At 37.5% G+C, this 21,759-nt stretch overlaps 1 protein-coding gene across 6 annotated transcripts in view; it reads right to left on the reverse strand.

The window, feature by feature from the left end:
* INPP4B (inositol polyphosphate-4-phosphatase type II B) overlaps positions 1-21,759 on the reverse strand; it is an 802,990-nt gene that overhangs the window by 59,411 nt on the left and 721,820 nt on the right. For all 6 annotated transcript variants that reach the window (XM_078069264.1, XM_078069263.1, XM_078069261.1 and 3 more), the window contains 3 exons: positions 21,372-21,489; positions 16,559-16,699; positions 11,921-12,018 (listed from right to left, as the gene is read on the reverse strand). In XM_078069264.1, coding sequence (XP_077925390.1) covers positions 11,921-12,018; positions 16,559-16,699; positions 21,372-21,489 — 357 coding nt within the window. The remainder of the gene's footprint in view (positions 1-11,920; positions 12,019-16,558; positions 16,700-21,371; positions 21,490-21,759) is intronic.

A 21,759-nucleotide genomic window follows, 5' to 3' on the forward strand; every position in this document is an offset into this window, starting at 1 on the left:
ACCATGTACGAGCCAGGATGCCAGTGAAATATGCCAAGGCCAAATGGCAGCACAGAGATGCAGATGTGGAACAAGGCCATCTCCAGAAGAAGTTCAGCACTTCCATGCTCCTCCACTTTCTGATAACATGGAAGGAATTGACTCCCAAGTTGCCAGAATGATAGCCAAAACAAAGCAGGGGGACAGTTGAGAAGACAGGGATTTTTTCCAATAGCCAAGGTCTTGGCATGACTTCTTTAGGCTCCTGGAGGCAAGTAAGAATGAGATCTTGAATATTTCATACTATATAGAATAAAATAAAGAACTCTTGAGGTATTAAGAAAGCTATAGATGAGGTAAAGTAGAGGAAGAAGATTATGGAAATAAAGCTGCTTTAGGAGGCTCCAAAATGAAAAAGAAAGAGGTAATAAGAATACAAGATCTAGGGGCGCCTGGGTGGCTCAGTCAGTTGAGCGACTGCCTTCAGATCCCGGAGTCCTGGGATCGAGCCCCACGTCGGGCTCCCGGCTCGGCGGGGAGCCTGCTTCTCCCTCTGACCCTCCCCCCTCTCATGCTGTTTCTCTCTCGCTCGCTCTCTAATAAATAAATAAATAAAATCTTAAAAAAAAAAAAAAGAATACAAGATCTACATTTTATTCCATTCATATAGCTCCTTTTTTGACTTGAAGTGAGTTCTAGTTTTATAACCTGGGATTCTCATATATTTATTGATAGTAACAAAATATATTAATCTACCCATGTTGCCAGACTTCTCTTTTCTGACCCACCTGATACAGATAATTTTGTCTTTGGGTCTTGAGTTTCTCCCCCTTACCTGACATCTAAGACGAGTTCTGCTTTATCTGGAGTTTTGTTGTGCAGAATTGGAAGCATGAAGAAATAAAGGTGGGAGAAAAGGTAAACCAGAATGAAACAAAGACCTTGCACTTGTGGTTGAGAAAAGGAGAATAGTAAGTAGTGAACAGTAATAGTAATAGTAGTAAATAGTGAATGTTTGAGAGAGTGGCATGCTCAATAGAGTGAATTAGAGAGTTAGAAAAAAGGATTTAAAAAGTAAAATTGCAAGTTGCTGGTTGTCTCCTCATTGATATTTAATTAAAAGTTGGAACTAATTTTTATTTACCTTTAATTGTTAGGCTCCTTACTGGATGTAACTGGAGTCATCACCATATTAATTTAGGTGATATTTATTTCCAAAAGGGAAGGTGAGCCCTAGATTTTTAATATCTACCTTACTCCTCACTGTGGGACCAATGAACTTATCCTAATAGTGATGGTTTCAGGATTTCATCTCTATCAGAGTATTCCACAAAGGAATATATGTTTTTTAAAAGAGATTATCAGATAAGCAGTGATTATATGAAAACAATTCATTAAAGTTAGCATAGATAGCTATATGAAGGAATACAGGATGAGACAGAAGAAAAGAGTATATAGTGAATGGACAAAAGAGGCAGGTTGGTTCAAACTATAGGAAGAGCTTTACGATCAATTTTAACTGGATCAATAAGTTGACTTGTTTGTACACAGGAGAAATATAAGTCTCTTGAGAAACTCAAAGTGCACACTGTCATGATCTTATCCATCATTCTCACATTCGTAAGTGCAATGTGACATCTTCTCAGTACAGAAACTGACACTGGAAAATTTAACTTCCTTTCTCTGGTGAGATAATGGTAGAATGTACTTTGAAGTACTGGCATATATGTATTAATTATTCTCATTTAGTCGATAATGAAATGGAGGCATTCAAAACATCAAGTGATTCACTTAAGTGAGCTTTCCGTTGAATTCATATCTTTTGATTTCATGCCATTTTATGCAGACTTACTAGGCTGGTTTACTGGGAGTCTAGCCAATCTTTGATGAGCGGTAGAATCTGTAATGCAAGACTTAGTCTACTTAGTCAACAGACAGGAGAGGCCCCGTGAGAAGGAAAGAAGGCAGAAAAATGTAAGGATGACTAAAAGACTAATCTTAGACTTTTCTTATACAAATTAGAGCAGAATAAGGCTAACCAAAAACAAAAAAAACAAAAAAACAACTGATGCATCTAATTTGTGAGGACCCTGAAGTAACATAGAAGATGCAGAAATCAGTGCTGAGGGAGGTGGCTATTTGTTATGGGCATATGTGAGTATGTGTGTCTGTCTTTGTTATCTGTGGTATCGTTTGGATTTGTTGCTTCTATCTCGTATACAAGTTATTGGACACTAGAAGTCTATGTCTGTGGTTTTACCTGCACATAGAGAATTAAAACTGAATACTGTTTTGTATCACTTTTCCTTTCAAAAAGTCACAGGAGTGCTTCTAGAGACAGATCAGGAAAAATAAATTCTCTTAATCTTTATTAACATCAGAGAGCATTAAAAACTTGAAGAAGTAAATACATCAGAGTTTCTTCTGCAATGAGTTGAAAATAAACTTGTAATTATTAGCATGTAGAAATTATAAACAGAAAATAAAGGTACTGCTGGAAATATTCAAATGTTTTTAAATTTGCAATTTTAAATTAAGATCAGGAGTCCTTAGATCTACAGCAATGGTAGAGCAGGACTATAAAAGTGAAAAAACACTTAACTGGGAGTCAGGAAATATGCAACTTAGTCCCTGTTCTCCCACTCATCAGGTCTGTGAACTTAATAAAATCTATCTTGGATCCCAAGTCCCTCATAAGGTTGGACTAGACCGGTATTTGTTAAAATATGTCCTGAGGAGCATTTATTTGGCAAGATGCTCATGAGTATTTCATATATACACATATATATGGCAATAAAATGCTATTTCAACAAAATTAAATAGCTTCAGACACTGTAGAACAGAACTGGCAAATTATGACTTGCAGCCTAAACCCAGTCAGTTTTTTGTAAATGCAATTTTATTAAAATTTAGCCATGTTCATTAATTCACATGTTGTCTATGGCTTAATTTGCACTATAATGGCAGCCTCTAGTTGAGCAGTTTTAACAGACATCATTTGGCCCTCAGAGCCTGAATTCTTTACTCTCTGGTCCTTTACATAACAAGTTTGCTGACCAGGCTATAGGCCTTTTCAAAACTTTCAAAGTGATAATGTGAATTCCAAAACCACTTGACTACAGAATCCTTTTATTCCCCAACAATTATTAGCAGAAATAGCATTCCTTGGAATAGTCTAAATTATTTACAAGATCCCAATTCTTCTCTGATTCTTTAAAACATTCAACTAAATGACCTCATCTATCTCATTAATTCAATCATTCAACAAATATTTTTGGAGTATAAGCTCTGGGCCAGATAATGTTTTGGGTACCTGGGATATAGTCAAAGTATAGACAAGGAGACTTGTCCTCATGGAGCTTACATTCTGAGGAGACAGAGCCAAACAAAGTAAATGACATACTGTATACTAGAGGACGGCAGATGTTATGGAGAAGTGGACCAGGCATGGGAGACTGCAGTTGTAAAGAGAGCAGTCAAGAAAGGCCTCACTAAGAAAGTGACATTTGGGGAAAGACTTAAAGGAGATGAGTGAAAGATCCATATAACGGGAAAGCATTTAAGGCAGATGAAATGGCCAAGGAAAAGTCCTAAGAAACAGCAAGAGGTCAGTGTGGGGCAGAAGGGAGCAAGGGAGGGAGAGAGAGGTAGAAGAGGAAAGTCAAAGAGCAGATTTGTTGCCAGATTACAGGGAGCCTTTAGACCATTGTAAGAACTTAGGTTTTTTAGTCCACCAAAAAAATAAGGGCTATTGGAAGAGTTTGAGAAGATACATGATTTTATTTTCCTTTTTAAAAGATCACTTCGGCTGCAGTGATAAAAACTCAGTGAGGTTGAGAGAGGAAACAAAGAGACTGGAAGGGCATTATTGCCATAATCTGAAAGTGAGAATAACAAGGGCTTGCATAGAGCAGTAGCAAGACAGGTGGTGGGAACTGGTGGTACATTCTTGGGGAATAGAGCCAGTGAAATTTTCTGATGGACTGAAAGTGGGATGTGAGAAAAAGAGAAGAGTCAAGGGTGACTTCAAATTTTTTTTTTTTTTGCCAATGCAAGAAAAAAAGCTAAAATTGATTAAAAACTAAGATGGGGATGATTGTAGGAAAGGTGAGTTTTTAAGGGCATATCAGGAACAAAGTTTGAGGTGATGAGCAGGATATATGAGACCTGGGAAGAGAGATGGGCTGGTGATGTAGGTGCAGAGGTCAATAATAAATGATTATATATAAAGCAACGAGACTATTCAAGAACAGCAAAGTAGATATCCATAGACTAAATCCTGGGACACTCCAACATTTGGAGGTCAGAAAGATAATGAGGAATGGAGGTTGAAAAGTAGCAGCCAGAGAGTAGAAGCAATCACAGAAAAGTGTGGTGGCCTGGAAGCAAGTGATGAAAGACAGAAAAAATAACGATGTCAAATCTATTACTAGATCAAGTAGGATGAGGACAGAGAATTGAACATTAGCTTTAACAATATAGAAACCCTGACAAAACCAATGTCAGTAAAGTTATGTAGACCAAAGGCTGGAGTGGATCTGGACAAAAACAAAAATGGGTAGAGAAAAATTGGAGACAGCTAGTAATTTTTAAATTCCACTCTTATCTGTTCTTTCTGGAACATTTCCAACCTTAAGGTAGTCCTGCATTATAAAATAATTTCTCCTATACTGCCAATACCTTTTCCTCATCTTTAATGTCTATGCAATGCCAAACATATGGGTAATAGGCGAAAATTTCCTCAGCCATCTGAATGTTTCCAAATACACATTATGTTTGAAAGAAAATAAGTAAAATATTTGGATAAGTAACTGGATTTTTCATTTGTATATCTAGACATGTACATGGTATCAAATTAGATGTCTGCAAAACAGAAAATTATTAGTAGTAAATTAATTGTGCAGTAATTTATAGTTCCTGTTGGAAGAACATTCATGTGTTAACTTAAGAACCTGTATCTTCTTTTATCTTCATGTTTGTTGGAAATGCCAAAAATCTATAATAGTCAGATTATTCCTTGTACTTGAGAAACTTAGACACATTAATTTAGCCTGGCATAATAAACCAAAGTAATCTCACATTGACCAGACTCATGATTACAGCTGAGTTGCTTTATACACACATTTCGCTTGGTCAATAAATGTTTGTTAAATAACAATAAATAAAAGATACAACATTTCAATATTCTGGGAATTTCACTTTCTTTTACACTCAAGTCTAGAGTATAAATGAAACACAAAACACAAATTTACAATTTGATAGTTAATCTATAACATCTTACAAGTCTAACCTAGTGGTTTTCAAATCTTACTGTACAGCACAATCATCTGGAGGGCTTGTTAAAACACAAACTGTTAACCCCACGTCCAGATACAGATTGTTTGAAATTATTCTTGCATGGGTAAAAGGTAGGAAGAGGTGCTGAGGGGCAGAGGGGCAGACTGCGCTGGTCAGCTCAACTGCTGATTTGTTCTCGTATCTCTCTGTACCTTTTCTCCTTTGGCTCTTTATCACAGGAAACCCTTGTTCCTCAGGCTGCTTGCTGCCCACTGACTCATGATTAAGTCTGGACCGTGAGGATTAAGAGGGAGATTAAAGGAAGGAGGGAGACAGAAACCAGTTCATTTCTCCCCTGATCTCTCTGTTTCTTAAGCGGCCATCCGTGGCTTCCGCATGGCTTCAGTTCCCAGGGGGCAACTGCTCTGTCCATGGTCCCAGCTTCTACTGGATAGCCCCCACTCAAGAACCAAGATACAGCTGGGTGGCCCTAGTTATTGTTCCCTGGTGACACTACATCTGGCCTAAGTACCCCCCCACACACTTTTTAAAAGATTTTATTTATTTATTTATTTGACACAGAGAGAGAGAGAGAGCACAAGCAGGGGGAGTGGCAGAAGCAGAGGGAGAAGCAGGCTCCTCGCAGAACAGGGGGAGCCTGATGTGGGGCTCGATCCCAGGACCCCGGGATCATGACCTAAGCTGAAGGCAGATGCTTAACCAACTGAGCCACCCAGGTGCCCCTGACCTAAGTCCCTTTAACACCTGGGCTAGTAGCAGTTTTCTGCTATTGCTAAACTCGGGGTGGCTATGTTGATCCCTGGTTAATTTCTCCTCCCCCCGCCTTTATAAATGTCAATCATCAATGCTCTGCAGCAAATTCCTCAAATGTGTTTTCCTGACTAGGCTAGGACTGATATGGCTACTAAGGATTTGGGGGTTATTATGTTTTGTTTTACTGAAGTACAGCCTAGGCTAGCATAACATGTCTAATTCAGATACCCTTCTCTGCCTGACCCTGTGTGATGGTAAATCTCTTTCTTCTTGCATTTCCGGACCTCATCCCTAAAGTTTATGGACAGTAAAAAGGAAGCAGAGAGAAAAGATATATTGGGAGGAGGGAGAAAGGTGATGGGGGGGAGGGTCTTACAATATTTTTTTCACCCACAGATGAACCTCTGTGTCACTGTTCTGTAAATGTTGAGAGGCTGTCCTAATGTTCAGAAAGAGTGTATATATATGTGTATATATATAATATTAATATCATATATATTAATGTAAATCATTCAGAAGAGATCTAGTATTGTTATATGTGGGGAAAAAGTTAATTTAGAAATTTATTTTTTTAAGATTATTTATTTGAAAGAGAGAGAAAGCAAGCAAGCAGGGGGAGGGGCAGGGTGAGAGAAAGAATCCTGAAGCAGACTCCCCGCTGAGCATGGAGCCCAATGTGCGGCTCGATCCCAGGACCCTGAGATCATGATCTGAGCTGAAATCCAGAGTCAGCCACTTAAGTGACTGAGCCACCCAGGTGACCCAGAAGTTTACTTAAAAACCTGGGAAATATTTAACCTGTATCAGAAAGTCCCTCTGTCAAATGAAAAAAACCTCAGATTGTTGGAAGGCATTTAGTGGGGTGTGTGCATGAGTGTGACAGTGTGTGTGTGTGTGTGTGTGCGCGCAACTCCATGTCTGTGCATATGTTTGTTAATGTCTTTTGAGATATCTGCCTTACCTCATTTCTCATTTTATAAGTTCAGATTATTTCCAGAGCCTGCTGAGGTCTGGCAAGCCAGGCTCAGGATGGACGGTAGTCTAAGGATAGAGGGCTCTGAAAAGCAGGGGCCAGAAACACCCACCACTTGTTCTGAAAAACTAAAGGCAGCACATTTAAACTTGTGGCAGCAGTGAGCCATGTTGCAAGTGTCAACACACGTGGCCTCCAATTTCAAGTAAATAAACAGTAAGTGGACTGATATTCAGATGCACCCTATTTTGCTTATGGAGCATTGCCCATCCATGTGGCACACACAGTTGATGCTGTCTGTATTGATTACATCACATATTTTCTGGTCTGCAACCAGAGTTCATAATATAATTACTAACTAAAGGAAATATCCATTTAAGTAGCCTTAATTTTCATTAATAAACAGAGCAAATGTGGTGCGATTCTTCTCTCTGACATATGCTCAATATTCCAAGGACTGATTTATATGCTGCTCCTCTGTGATTTTATCCATTCGTAACACAAGGTAACCTGTTAGCCTGTGAGCCAGCCACTGCCCGCCCATGCTCTATGGTATTGAACCATACGGGAAGTCCAACAGTGTGATCAGCTAAAGAAGTCTGCCAAGACCTAGTACTGATTTCTTCCAGAGCACAGTATGTGTCGTAAATATTGTAGCTAGTTGTCTGTTTCTTAGCAATAGTCTGATGTGTATCCATTTGTAATTTTATTTTACATAAAGTACAATTATGAATGATACTTTGGTAGCTGTTTGTTTTGTTTTTGTTTTGTTTTTTCATTTTTTAGAGAAACAAAATCCAATAATTTTACTCAGGAAACTATTACCATATACTTGTTCTAGAAGAAATTATAGATTTACTAGAGTTCTGTCTTATGTTTGAAAACTCTTGTTGAATTTTCAATGGCTATATGGCAATATTCTTTTTTTTTTTTTAAAGATTTTATTTATTTATTTGAGAGAGAGAGAACGAGAGACAGAGAGCACGAGAGGGAAGAGGGCAGAGGGAGAAGCAGACCCCCTGCCGAGCAGGGAGCCCGATGTGGGACTCGATCCCGGGACTCCAGGATCATGACCTGAGCCGAAGGCAGTCGCTTAACCAACTGAGCCACCCAGGCGCCCCTATATGGCAATATTCTTAAAAGACAAAGTATTAGATACGAAGGGTGAGTTGATTCATTTTCTGACTTAACAAAATCTGATTTTAGATATTCAACACTGTATTCATAGTTAAGCTTTTCTTTTTCACCTACTTCTGGGAAATCTTCTCATATGAATGTTTTCTTGTCCTAATGGAGTCCTGTTACTTTTATATTTCACATTATTTTGAGTTTTAATATTATAATGTTCTTTCTAATTTTATCCTTCACTGAACCAGCTTTGCTCCCTTGGTCTATTTTTTTAAATGAGAGGTAAGATAAATAAAAATACTAAAAAATGTAAAATATTAACTGAAAATACAAGCTCAAAGGACACAGAAATATTTTGGTTTAAATAAATTGCACTCTGTTAACTAAGTCTTAGCTCAGCAAAACTAAACGTCAGAGTGCTTGACACTCATGCGCAACTTTTACAAATTGTAGTTAAAGAATTATGTTTTAATAATGATGTTAAAAGAATTTGACAGGATATCAGGGAAAACCATGACTAATCTGATTTCTAAAGTGAGTATAGTGCTTGTGAAAAAACTCTTTTCGAGGCATTTTCCTCTGAAGCTACCAGAAAGGACCAGAAAGACCGGACAGACAGTGGTGGACCAGCAGGCCTAAACTACACTTTGGCCTCTTTCCAAACCTTATATATTCAGAACACCAATCTTAAAGAATTATCTGTGACCTTGTACTGGATTTCAGGTGTTACAGGGGCTTCAGCCAGGCATGGCAGATTTCTTTTCCTAAAAGCCAGAATGATCCTTCTTTCCTCTTGAGTCAAGTTCTATCTCTGTATCATATGGGAAGCATAGTCCTCTGCTCTTTCTTGGGGCCCCTCATGGGTGTTCTGGCTAGATCCATGCGCCCATCTGTAGAACATCTAGGCAGGGTGCAGAGCAGATCCTTAGCCCCTCGTGACTGTCCTGTAATTTCAACATCTTTAAAATTTTCATTTCTCTTGGAAAATGAAACTAAAAAGAAACAAAGGAGAAAAACCCTCTTCTTTGATTCTACTGATTTCAGCATTTTCATTCTTTGTAAGTCACTGTAAACTTTCCTGGGAGGGTGGCTTTCGCTCTGGCTATCTGCTTATACAATACGAGTTCTCTTCTTAAATGACTTTGATGTGGTTCCATTCCATGTTTTTATGTAAACGACTCCATGGAATGTCATCAATACTCATAACCACCAAATCCAACAGCTTCTCTTGAATCTTTTTCTCTTCATCACATTTGTTAATTCTTGTTTACCTTGTCCTGGCTGAAATCCTTCTCATTTAACTACAGCAATGTTTGATGACCCCTAATCTCTAACAATTTCCCATTTTTTGTGGGTTCTTTAATCCTTCTTTCCTTATACTTATGGATAGTCTCCTATCATGTATGTTTTCTCAAATCAGCTGAAATGGATTTATTCATTCAATCCCAATATCACAAAAGTAGGGGACATCCCTTAAGGTAAAAAAACAAATTCTTTTGGGAAGAAAGGGAAAGTTTTTTACTTCAAAAACATGTAGATTTCAACTATTTAATTCATATCATAAAAAAAAACAGGGTTAGTAAATTAATGGACAGCACATCCAAAATGGATTAATAAGTGAAAGTCATGAGTTTAGAGGATTAATTTATCCTCTTAACATTGACACAAATTATCCCTTGATTTCACTTTGAAAGAAACATAATAGATTATATGGATTATGGATATGAACCAGCATGGTAATTTTTTCCTCCTTTACAAATAGTTTAACCTCTATTCACACTGTTAATAAAGCTTTATAGTTTCTTCCTTGAATGCAGTGCAACTCAAATGATGCTTTGGGTTACAATATTTATGCATGAGGTATAACCCTACATATGTCAGTATAATAACACAGATCAGGTTTGGACTTTTGTTATGGAAAACAACCAAAGTAATATCACAAAATTCTGTGCCAAGCCTATGACAGTGTTGTCTCAAAAATATGTTGACATAATAGGAAACAAAGTATCAGGAAAAACTCAGTGTGTTAAGACAACTGTCCAACTAATGAAATACAATTGGTTTGATGCAAAAGTCTACTCTATTTTCAAGGATGAAATATATTTACAAGTTGTAAACACACTTAGTTGTATTTAATTAGCAGGATATTATATGAGGTCTAATGTTTTCAGGTTTTTTAAACTTTTGTTCTTAGGAAGAGTTTAAGTGACTTGAATGTAGGGAGTTTTTTTTTTTTTGAATGTAAAGATTTTCATATCTCAGGCAATAACTCATGACTTATACATATTTCTTTTTAAGGTGGCATAATTGTTTAATATATAATACTGAAGTCCTTCACAGACTTTGCCAACAACCTACTTTTAAATATAATATATAATTTGAATAATGATGGCATATCATTGGTTCACAAAAATTAGCATGGATTAGAAATCATGTGGAAGGTTTATTAAAACACAGACTACAGGGCAAACTCAATAGATCTGCAGAGAGGCCTGAGAATTTGCATTGCTACCAGGTTCCCAGATGATGTTGAGTCTGCTGGTCCCGTGACCATACCTTGAAAGGACTGGTAGAAATTGAGTTGTTTATAAGAATTCTGAGAATTACTTCCAGCCAAATTTTAGGTCACTTGTAAAAAAATTATCTACCTCATCCAAGTTAAAATGAAACTTTTCATTAGTTACTAATGCAGAATAGTTTTGTTTATATTATTAACTTTTTCAGTAATTAAATTTAGAATTCACAAGCACGCTGGCTGCCAAGAAGTCTCCCTGCACTTAATTTCATTTTGGCATAAAAATAATATTTTATGTGAAATAAAATAATATAAAAACCGCAGGCAGAAAAAAAAACCCGCAGGTGAATTTTTCTAACTATCCACACTTGAACTTGCATATACCGTTGTAATATTTTGATGCAAGATTCATTGGTTTATGAAAAGTCCTAAACACTCTGCCACCGAAGGTATTTCAGATTAAGTTCAGATCAGTGAATAAATTGCCAGTGAGTAGATGACAGGTAGACTTTTATTACAGCTTTTGGTTAAAAATATTAAAATATTTCCTACTTTATTAAAACCAAGTTTCTTATCATTGTAAATATCTCAATATTTCAACATATTTATACTACTTATCAATGAACTCCAAACATATTTTTGATTCTCTGGTTTTGAACTGCTCAAATGTCATGTGCTTAATTTTGTGGAAAAAAGAACTGAACAATGACCAAAAAAAAAAAACAAAACTTCCGAAGTGTAAAATACCTTTCTATAAGGATTGGATGCCTTAACAGTTTCATATAAATATCACAACCACTATATTCAATAAATTATCCCTTCGTCCATATCACTTTTTATTAGCTGTATCAACTTGTATTCTATCCGATTTTCTCCTTGTATATGTGCAATCTATCTGATACAGATTCTAAATCAGAAAGTTAAAATACTTATTAAAGTCTTTTACACGGTTAAGAATTATATAAAATTTTTACTGGACTCAATTGAGATTTCTAATTACAAGTTCCTTATTTTTAGATTTTTGGTATTTTCAGTGGCACTGAAATTAATGTCCTAGCATGAGCAGCAGGACATCAAGAGCGCAATCAAGGCAGTAAAGGCAGGTGTCAGCCATGCCACCTCGGCAATCAGTCTTCTTGGTTCAGAGAATCTCAGAGTTGCTCTCCCATCCTTACCCCGTGCGTCTTTCTCCCACTGACCTCCATGTCTGACCTGTCCTGAGAATTTATAATCAAGAAATTATTATTGTCGCTTTCTGAAACTGGCATACTTACAATCAGGCGGCATCTTTTCCATAAATGTCGTGTAATATTCTTTTAGAAGTTCAAAATTTTCCTGATTAATACTTTCCTGCAAAGAGACATCGCCAAACCTAAAAACAGAACAAAGAACACAATTAGGGGTTATAAAGAAGCTCCTGAAAGCAACCTCTCCTTTTTAGGTAGATGGCAAGAGTTTCCTAAAGGAGTCTTTTTTTTTAAGCTACATTGCACAGTGGTTATTTAAACACATTCCAGTCTCCACGGGCCCTGATCCCACCAATCCCTTTTCACACACCAAACTATTTTCACAATCATCAAATGCAAACTGGATGAAAAACCAAATCTGTAACACCAGCTCCTGTGCTTACGCATAGTTGATATGTAGTTAATGTGAGTTTCCCCACCCCTGCAGGGTTGTTATTTCTACAGTGCAAGAAACCCTGCCTCTTCTTTTTCATTCCTCGAATCCTCTTCACCCGTGACAGCTGGAGGAGGGTCCAGAACATCAAAAGCGGACACTTGGCTGCATACAGTCTTGTGTCCACTGTCAGTTGCTGTAGGCACATGTAGACCCCTACAATCCCTAGAGAGTGGTTTACTTCTGTCAACACTTCTTTCTCTATTTTTTTTTGTTTTTTTTTAGAGAGGGAGGGAGAGAGAGAAAGAGACAGACAGAGAGAGAGAGAGAGAGACAGGGGAGGGGCAGAGAGAGAAGGAGAGAGAGAATCTCAAGCAAGCTCCACACCTAGCACGGAGCCCAATGCGGGGTTCAATCTCATGCCCCTGAGGGTCATGACCTGAGCCAAAATCAAGAGTCAGACATTTAACCGACTGAGCCACCCAGGCACCCCCAACATTTATTTTCTGTCCACACCATGAAGGCTGACAGCCTCTGTATTGGTGCTCTTCTGCCCCTTCACCACAAAACTCTCTACCTGTGTATCACTGACCTTGTGTTTTCTTTAAGCATTTTCCAGATTTAAACTTACGGCCAAGTTGTGCCTCTATAAAAGGATCATACGTAAATGGCTTCCAATATGTATCGCCATCCAAATCTGTATTTCTAGATACCAGCTGAAAATTTCAGTGTGAATTATCCCACCCCATTTCAAATGCAACATAAGCCCAAACTGAAACCACCTCCTCCTTTTGTTTAGAATTAAACATGTCCCCAGTATTCTTCTATTAACTCAGGTTAAAATCTAGGCACTCTTTTGGATTTCTTCTCTTTTCGCCACCCCATTCACTATTCATTGATCTTTTCACATGTCTGGCAGACTTTCCTTCTTTTTCTTTAACACTGTCATTATATATTAGGCGTTTAATTATATCCACTCTAGACTGGATATAGAGCCTCCCAAATACCCCAGCACTGTGCCTTCAGTCTCCTTCCCTTCCAGTCTACCCTCTACACCATGGTCAGATCATTCATTCATTCAACAAATATTTATTTAACATTGACTATGTGCCAGGAGCTGCATGTGCAATAAATGAAATGTTGGAGAAGTGATTCTAATGCCTTTCTTCCTATCAGCTTACTAAACTTCACTGCTTCTTCTCTCCCTGTAATGACAAAGTCTAATCTCCTTAGTTTCACATCTAACTTCTCCACAAAGGCTTCCAAAAACCCTTGTGGGAATGTAGTTACCCTCTTCTCCCTCACCAGCAGCATACTGATGCCTTTGGGACTTTCCACATGCTATCTTCCCTCTAACTAGAATGTCTTATCTTCTTTATCTGCTTGATCAATTCATCCTTCAGGCTTTATGAGAGGCTCATCTACTCCATGAAATCTCCCTGATGAATTCCTCTCCCATTTGTGAATCACTTCCTTTCCTCCATTATTCCTGCCCCTTCCACATCTTTGCCTATTGCATGAGTCAAACTGTAATGTATTATTTGTTGATCTGGCTTCTTTATGGGATGGTAAGCTTTTTTTAGGACAGGGATCATGTCCATTCATCTTGTTACACTGCGTGCTCCCTGTGTCCCACAGCTAGACAGAGTAGTGCCTGGTGCAAGGTCAGTGTTCAATATTTACACTGAGTTAAACTTGGAGAATAGGAATATAGACCCAGGAAAATCTACAGGACAGCTTCTCTAAACTCTGAAATATACTCTTAAAACTTTTTCAGAGATTATAATCAAAAGGTATTTTAAAAATATCATCCTTGCTGGAGTAATGTCACTGTTATGGACTAAATGTTTGTGTCCTCCCCCCTAAAATCACATTTTGAAGCGCCAACCTCCAGTGGCTGTGTTTGGAGATGGAGCCTCTAAGGAAGTAATTAAAGGTCATGAGAGTGGGGCCCTAATGCAGTAGGATTAGTGTGTCCTTGTAAAAAGAAACACCAGAGAGCTCACTCTCTCTGTGTACACAAAAAAGAAGTCAAGTGAGCACACAGAGAAAAACTCAAAGAGAGCTCTCACCAGAAACCAAATTGGCTAGAACTTTGACCTTGGAATTCTCAGCCTCTGGTACTATGAGCTATACATTTCTGTTGTTTAAGCCACCTAGTCTGAGGTATTTTGTTATGGTAACTCAGAGTAATTAGTACATAATTAAGAATGGATACGCATAACATACATTTTGGCAATGGGTAAATATGTAGTAAAATATTACAACTGGATTACATAGCATACCTAACTTATAGATGTTGCCTGATAAAGCTCAAAATTCAGAATCAGAGAAATAAGGTTCAGAGAACAGAGAGGAAGTGATTTACTCAGATCAGTAGTTGGCTGATATCAGAGTGCCAGCCTTCCTGCTTCTCTTTGAATTTTTTTCCACTTTGCCATTTTGTCTCCTTTTCAAGTCTTAAGTGTCTTTACAGCTTCCAGATATGAAAAAAAGTATATATGTGTGTGTGTGCATGCACACACAGACACACATAGATAAAATATGCCAGAGAGAGAAGAGAAATGGAAAGGAAGGGACCTTTTGTTTTTTATATTTATTTATTTATTCATTCATTTTTTTTTGAGAGAGAGAGAGTGCGAGTGGGGGGAGGGGCAGAAGGAGAGGGAGAGAGAGAGAGAAACTTAAGTAGGCTCCACGCTAAGCATGGAGCCTGACGCAGGGCTCAGTCCCACAACCCTGAGATCATGACCTGAGCTGAAATCAAGAGTCAGACGCTTAACTGACTGAGCCACCCAGGCGCCCCATGGGAAGGGACTTTTTAAAATAAAGCGACTAACAACTGAAATAGTCACGATGACATAAATGATGCAATCTAACCTAGTTTAGAGGGCTTGAAAATACAATGGTAACTACAATGCTAACTTTTCCTTGAAAAGTCTGTAAATGGGGACTCTCATGTCTCTCTCAAGACCACACTCACAGGCCTTAACTTATTAATTCAAACCCCAAACACTCTGTAATCTAGTATATCAAAGAAGAGGCAATTAATTGAAAGTACTGTGCTGTTTTTTTTTTCCTCCAAATTGAACAATTTATGTTCCTAAATATCATTTACCTCAACCATTGGACTTGCTGTGAGGCACATATATTCAGATGACTGGACTATAATCTCACTTTAGGTATTGATGTGGAAAAGTGCTCAATCCTTGTACAACACAGTGAATAAAATTATATTCTGATTTATGCATACTATAAGAAAAGAGATTTATGGCTTCTACACAATTTGAAATTAAAAATGCAATATAAAGGTGCCACCTGATTTTGTAACTGACAAGTGAGAATTATGAAAATCTATGCTGTCCAGGAAATAAAGAGGGAGAGAAGGAAAAACCACTGCAAGAGAATAGATAAAAACAGGAACCTTGACCGTCACTGAAATTCAGGAGGACATAAATGTAGTGGCATTTTTAATTTAGTAAAAGACATCGGTACAGGTTTAACACATACTTATCAAGTCATGGCAAAGAATATGCTAGGCGCTTTTTAACTGATACCTATGGGGGAAGGACACATTTGGAGAGTGAATTATGGACAAGAAGCATTTTAAATATGGAAGACTATCAAACTCTCCAAAAGTTCTTCCCATCGGGGAACTTCTCCAGCCAGGCCTCACGGCAGGATAGCAACTTCTTTCTCCAGAATCTCTTAAAAATGTATTTTATGAACTTTAAGTCTTATTCACATTTTCAATAATCTCTACAATTCAACCATGTAAGATACAAAGAAGTGTTTTTGACAGTAACTCACGGGACTGTGTACAATCGTCTGTTGTTTGACTAAGCAGGTTATTATGAAAAGATGTGCTAACCTCCCCCAGTAACAACTATTGTAGTAAACAAAAGGGAAAAATAACAGTGTTCTAGGTCCAGAAAAGTTTGACCCAATCGGCTGAGTTTACAATGCTGAAATACATATGAACGTAAACAATGCTAAAATTGGATACACACACACGGTATTTGGAACCGTGAAGAAAGTTAATCCACGTAAATAATTTGGCATTGGCATCAATATTTTCCTTGTTCCTTTGCCACGTTTAAATTTGATGTGGGCCAGGAATCCTGAAATATGAATATTTCTCTTTGCCATCTCGAATGACTTGGTATGATAAAAAGGAAAATGTACCTATGAGTCTATCTGAGTTTCGTGTGCAGGAGCATAGGGAATTGCTCAGCATACCCATAACACCTGAAAAGAACAACTGAAGTACCAATTTTCTACCTGAAGCTTACCTCTCAGCAAGAGTTTGTTGTTCATTGATTCCAACATTAAAAAGTACTGGACACACATGGAGCAATTGTCCCTCTTTAATCTGCAAAGGCAGTGCCTCAAACATCCCAGCTGGAAGCTTCACTTCCACCACGTAATGTTCCCTGAGGGCAGCGGAGGACAAAGAGAAGAAGCTTATTTCATTCATTGTTATGTTAGAGTCATTGGAAAGAAACAAACAGTTGGAATATAGAGCTGATTTAGGTTGTTGGCTGCTATTTGCTTATTTTCTGTTATTAATTCATTGGGGTATCATTTTGTTCACTTCACTATTAAATTACTTGGCATAAAGGACTATTTACAGTTTTAAAAATTTTTCTCCATTACTCTGAGTTCCTTTAGGAAAGGAAGAATGTTTAGTTCATTTGTATAGCAGGGCCACGTGCATAAGAGACTCAATATTTATTTTCTTAATTTAATCATTTTTAAAACCCAGTCAGAATCAAGAATAAGAAAAGTAATTTAATGATGGATTTTTCAATATAGGGACACTAACAAACCAAATCATTTAGGATACCTTTGAGCAGGGCCTGATTGTTACTATTTGATGAACCTCCCTGTTTGTCATGGCTTGATGGAAATGGAATGGTTTCATTACTTAAGATGTAACCTTTGGGGGTTTCTGATCATTTTTGCAACATTAGCACATCACAGGAACAGCTTTTTTTCATTGGAAATTTCCATTAAAAATTACCCCTAATGTTCAGTGCTGAAAATTTGAGTTAGGATTCACAGAACATGGTCAACGAGAAGAGCTGCTTGCACATTTTTAAACTTGACATCTTTTTTTTTTTTAAGATTTTTTATTTTTTATTTGACAGAGAGAGAGAGAGAGAGCACAAGCAGGGGGAGCGGCAGGCAGAGGGAGAGGGAGAAGCAGGCTCCTTGCTGAGCAGCGAGCCAGACATGGGGCTCGATCCCAGAACCCCAGGGTCGTGACATCAGCCACAGGCAGCTGCTTAACTGACTGAGCCACCCAGGTGCCCCTAAACTTGACATCTTCTGATGCAGTGTGAACTGAGTATTGAAATGTAGAGAGTTTCGCTCAGAATTTATGAAAATCCATCTGTTTCTGGAGCTATTATATATAGTGCTGGGATTGTAATACATGTTATTGGGAAAAGAAGCACCGGACAATTAGTGAGTCTCTTTGTAAAAATATTTTTAGTTTTCTAGTACAACCCTACTGACACATACTACTCCGGATGATGGACTCAGATTTGTTTCTTACCTGAGCTTCGAACCAGAGAACTAGGAAATACCATGAATCCAGCAAGCAGGGGTGTTAGCCCTACCCTCAGATGAATGGACACATTATTTTTCTTTTTCAAATTGCTCTCAGTGCCCTTTACAAAAGCCTGGCTAACAGGGCTGATGTTTATTTATTTCAAGTCTTTCAAGAATATGAGAAGAATTAATGAATCTGTCCATGTGTAAAGGTTGCTCTGAAGGTGAAACATTTTATAATGTTTTACGGTAACTTTTTGTCAGCTTTATTAAAATGGAACTGGCATAAACTCAGGCATTTTAAGTGTATAATTCAGAGTTTTAGCAAATTTATAGAGTTGTGCAATCCTGACTATACTCCAGTTTCAGAACGCTTCCATCACCTTAAAAACAATCCCTCATACCTGTTTGCATTCACACCCCAATCCCACCGCCAGCCCTGGGAAACCACTGATCTATTTCCTGTCTCGGCAGATTTTACTTTTTTACCTATTTCACATAAACAGAATCATGTAAAAAGTAGGCTTTTGTATCTAGCATTTTTCATTTAGCGTGATGACTTTGAAGTCATTATGTTGTGGCATGTATTGGCAGTTTATTCCTTTTTATTCCTACTTATAGCATTCTGTTGTATAGATATATACCACATTTTGCCTACGTACTCACAAGCTGATGGCTACTTGGCATACTTTGCAATTTGGACTATTATGAATAATGCCATCGACATTCATACATTAGTTTTTCTGTGGACATATGATTTCATTTTCTCTTAGATATATATACCTAAGGGTCATATAGTACTTTTAGGTTTAACTTTTTAAGAAACTGCTAAACTGTTTCCAAAGTGGCAGCACCACTCTACATGCCCACCAGCAATGTATGAGGGTTCTAGGTTTTCCACATCCTCGTGAACACTTGTTACCGTCTGACTTTTTGATAATGACGATTTCCACTGTGAGCGAAGTGGTATCTAACAGTGGTTTTAATTTGCATTCTCCTAATGCCTAATGACGTTGACCATATTTCCATGGGCATATAAGCCACTCATATATCTTACCTGGCAAAATATCTATTCAAATGCTTTGCCCATTTTTAAATCAGGTTTTTGTCTCATAATTATTGAGTTGTAAGATTTCTTTATATATTCTGGATGCAAGCCTTTTATCAGGTCAATGATTTGCATTTATTTTCCCAATCTGCAGCTTGTCTTTTCATTTACTTAATGATATAATGATATTTTTGCTCCTTAAAAGTTTATAATTTTGATCAAATCTTATCTATGGAATTGTGTATCTTATGAATCTAGAATTTCGGGTCCTATCTAAGAAATCTTTCCCTAACCCAAATTACAAATATTTTCTCCTGTAAGCATCATAGTTTTAGCTCTTACATTTAGACCAATGATCCATTGTGAGTTAGTTTTGTGTATGGCATAAACTGAAGTTCTAAATGACTTTTCCTGCATATGGATAACCACTTGTCACAGCGACAGTTTTTGAAAAGACTCTGCATTCTCCGTTGAATGACTTTGGCACCTTTGTCAAAAATCAATTGACCCTAAAGGTAATAGTTCACATCTGGGCTCTCAAGTCTGTTTCGTTGATCTATATGTGCATACTTATGCCAGTAACAGAGGGTCTCCATTATTGTGGTTTTATATTAAGTTTTGAAATCAGAAAGTGTAAGTCTTCTTTTGTCCTTTTATAAAATTGTTTTTGGAATTCTGGGTCCTTTGCATTTCCATACAAATTTTAGGTTTAGCTTGCCAATTTCTGCACAAAAGACTACTGGGATTTAGCAAGCAATTGCTCTGAATCTATAGATTGGTTTGTGGAGAACTGCCATCTAAACAATATCCAGTACCCTAATCTGGGAACACGGACTGTCTTTCTGTTTATTGGATCTTATTAATTTCTCCAAGCACGATTTTGTGTGTTCTGTGTACAATTCTTAGAGTACTTTGTTAAATCTGGTCTGATGTAATTATTCTTTTTGACGCTATTGTGAACGAAATTGTTATCTAAATCACCACTGTTTCCAACAACTTTTCAGGAGTGTGTTTTTTTCTGCTTTCCAATCCAAATCAAGTCAGCCCCCTCTGGAAGTGAAACTGCTGGTCTCTTCAGCCTGTCATTACCCCAGTAAAACTGCGCTGACCAAGCTGGGTTTTAGGGGAGCAACTCTGGGCAGGAGTGCCATGGACACCATGTGCCTTAACCAATGTCCACTGGTTTTTCATTAATAAGTATTTGTAAGTTTGTGTGCACATCTGACTTATTTCCTTCGTCTCAAGATGGCTGTTTTTGGGAATTCTGTCCAATTGCAATGTTGCTGTTTGGAGAGAGGGTTTGCCAGAGTGCTCACTTTGCCATATTCTGTGAGTTCTACTCACATCTGTTTTGTAACTTTTGAATTTAGAAATAGCCTGCAAACTCCCTCAGAAAAAGCGTCTGTACTCTACTATACCAAATGGCCTGAGATACTTCCTGTATCAATTGTGATAGAAGTATCAGTTTCCCACTTTTGATAATACAGAGTGGTACTATTTTCCAGGTGTGTATATGAGCAATTTTATTCTTTCTTCCAGTACATGGAAAATTAAGCACTAGCTCACAGATGAAATATTTAGTTTTATGAGGATATTTTTCTTGATTTATGAAATAGTCACCTTTCATTCAATCATGTTTCTCTGAGCATCCTTCATACAAAGTTTAAAATAACCATCGTATGTTTACTATACACAAGAAAGCAGGTTTAGTTTGAACTTTTATCCTCACTTTCTTCTCCATCTCTCTCCAGCATGAAAAGGGCTTTCTCTTTAGCACATTCATAGTTTTTCATTGTGATCTAAGAATGTTTCAAATTTCGTATGTCCTCATGCAGCATTTAAAAGCGCAAATGTCAGAATGGTTACAATTTGGTGGACTTCTGACTGAAATGATTTACCATAGGCTATAACTCTTCTGTTGGAGGTCTATTCTATGCACCATCATTTTCCTTAATTATTTCTGATATTTTGCCCATCATTCACTGACCTTCAAAGCTATTTATTTAAAACCATTCTCGGAAATTTCAGTCTGTGAGTGAATTGTCAAAAATAATTAAGAAAAATGGTGGTATATGCCCCTGACACAGAAATAGATCTTTTCTAAAATGTTGCTGCTTTTAACAGAATTTAATATAAAGTCATTTCAAGAATTATGACGCTATTAACCAAATGATTCCAGCAAAAGTAAAAACACCCAGAGCTTTGGACTAGATAGTAATAAAGAGAAAAATGTTCTTCTCATGCCTGCTATTCTTTTGAATGCCTCATATTTCATGGGGGAGCATTACCATGCTCACCTCACTACCATACAAATATATAAACATTCATGAACCTTCTAGGAGTTTTTCAAGATCTTTCCCCGTTATGTCACTTACATTCATTTCTCTACCAAATAGGGAAAAGAAAATTTTCCAACCCAAACCTTAATTTTCCTTGGCTCCTTCAGGAGTTAAGACAAATATCTAACAAAGCTTGGTCTCAAGGAAATGGGCGCCACTTACCGCCTTCCTGTTATAACTGGCAAGACATCATTGGATTTGGCTTCGATTATTTTAAATGCGACTTTCTTCAAATCTGAAATGCCAACAGCCATGTCCTCTAGCATTCCGATTTCATCACCTACACAAGGGAAAAGGAACATTGTTACAAACATACTATTTAAAGAAAATGTCATTTGGTACTACATCTCCCTGCTGGGATTTGTTCCAGCATTTTAGTGAATGAGTTTCTGAACGCAGTGAATATATTCTAAACACTTTTCCTCAGAGGCTGAAGGTTTTCACCAGTGAAATAAGAACCATTTCAGTGGACTCCAGCAGTCCAAGTACCCTTGGAGGGAAAGAAGGATGTATACATTTGCTGGAAGGCTATAGAGAGGTGTTAACTCCT

This window comes from Halichoerus grypus, chromosome 3 (assembly GCF_964656455.1).
Source record: "Halichoerus grypus chromosome 3, mHalGry1.hap1.1, whole genome shotgun sequence".
In the NCBI taxonomy this organism is placed as follows: Eukaryota; Metazoa; Chordata; class Mammalia; order Carnivora; family Phocidae; genus Halichoerus; species Halichoerus grypus.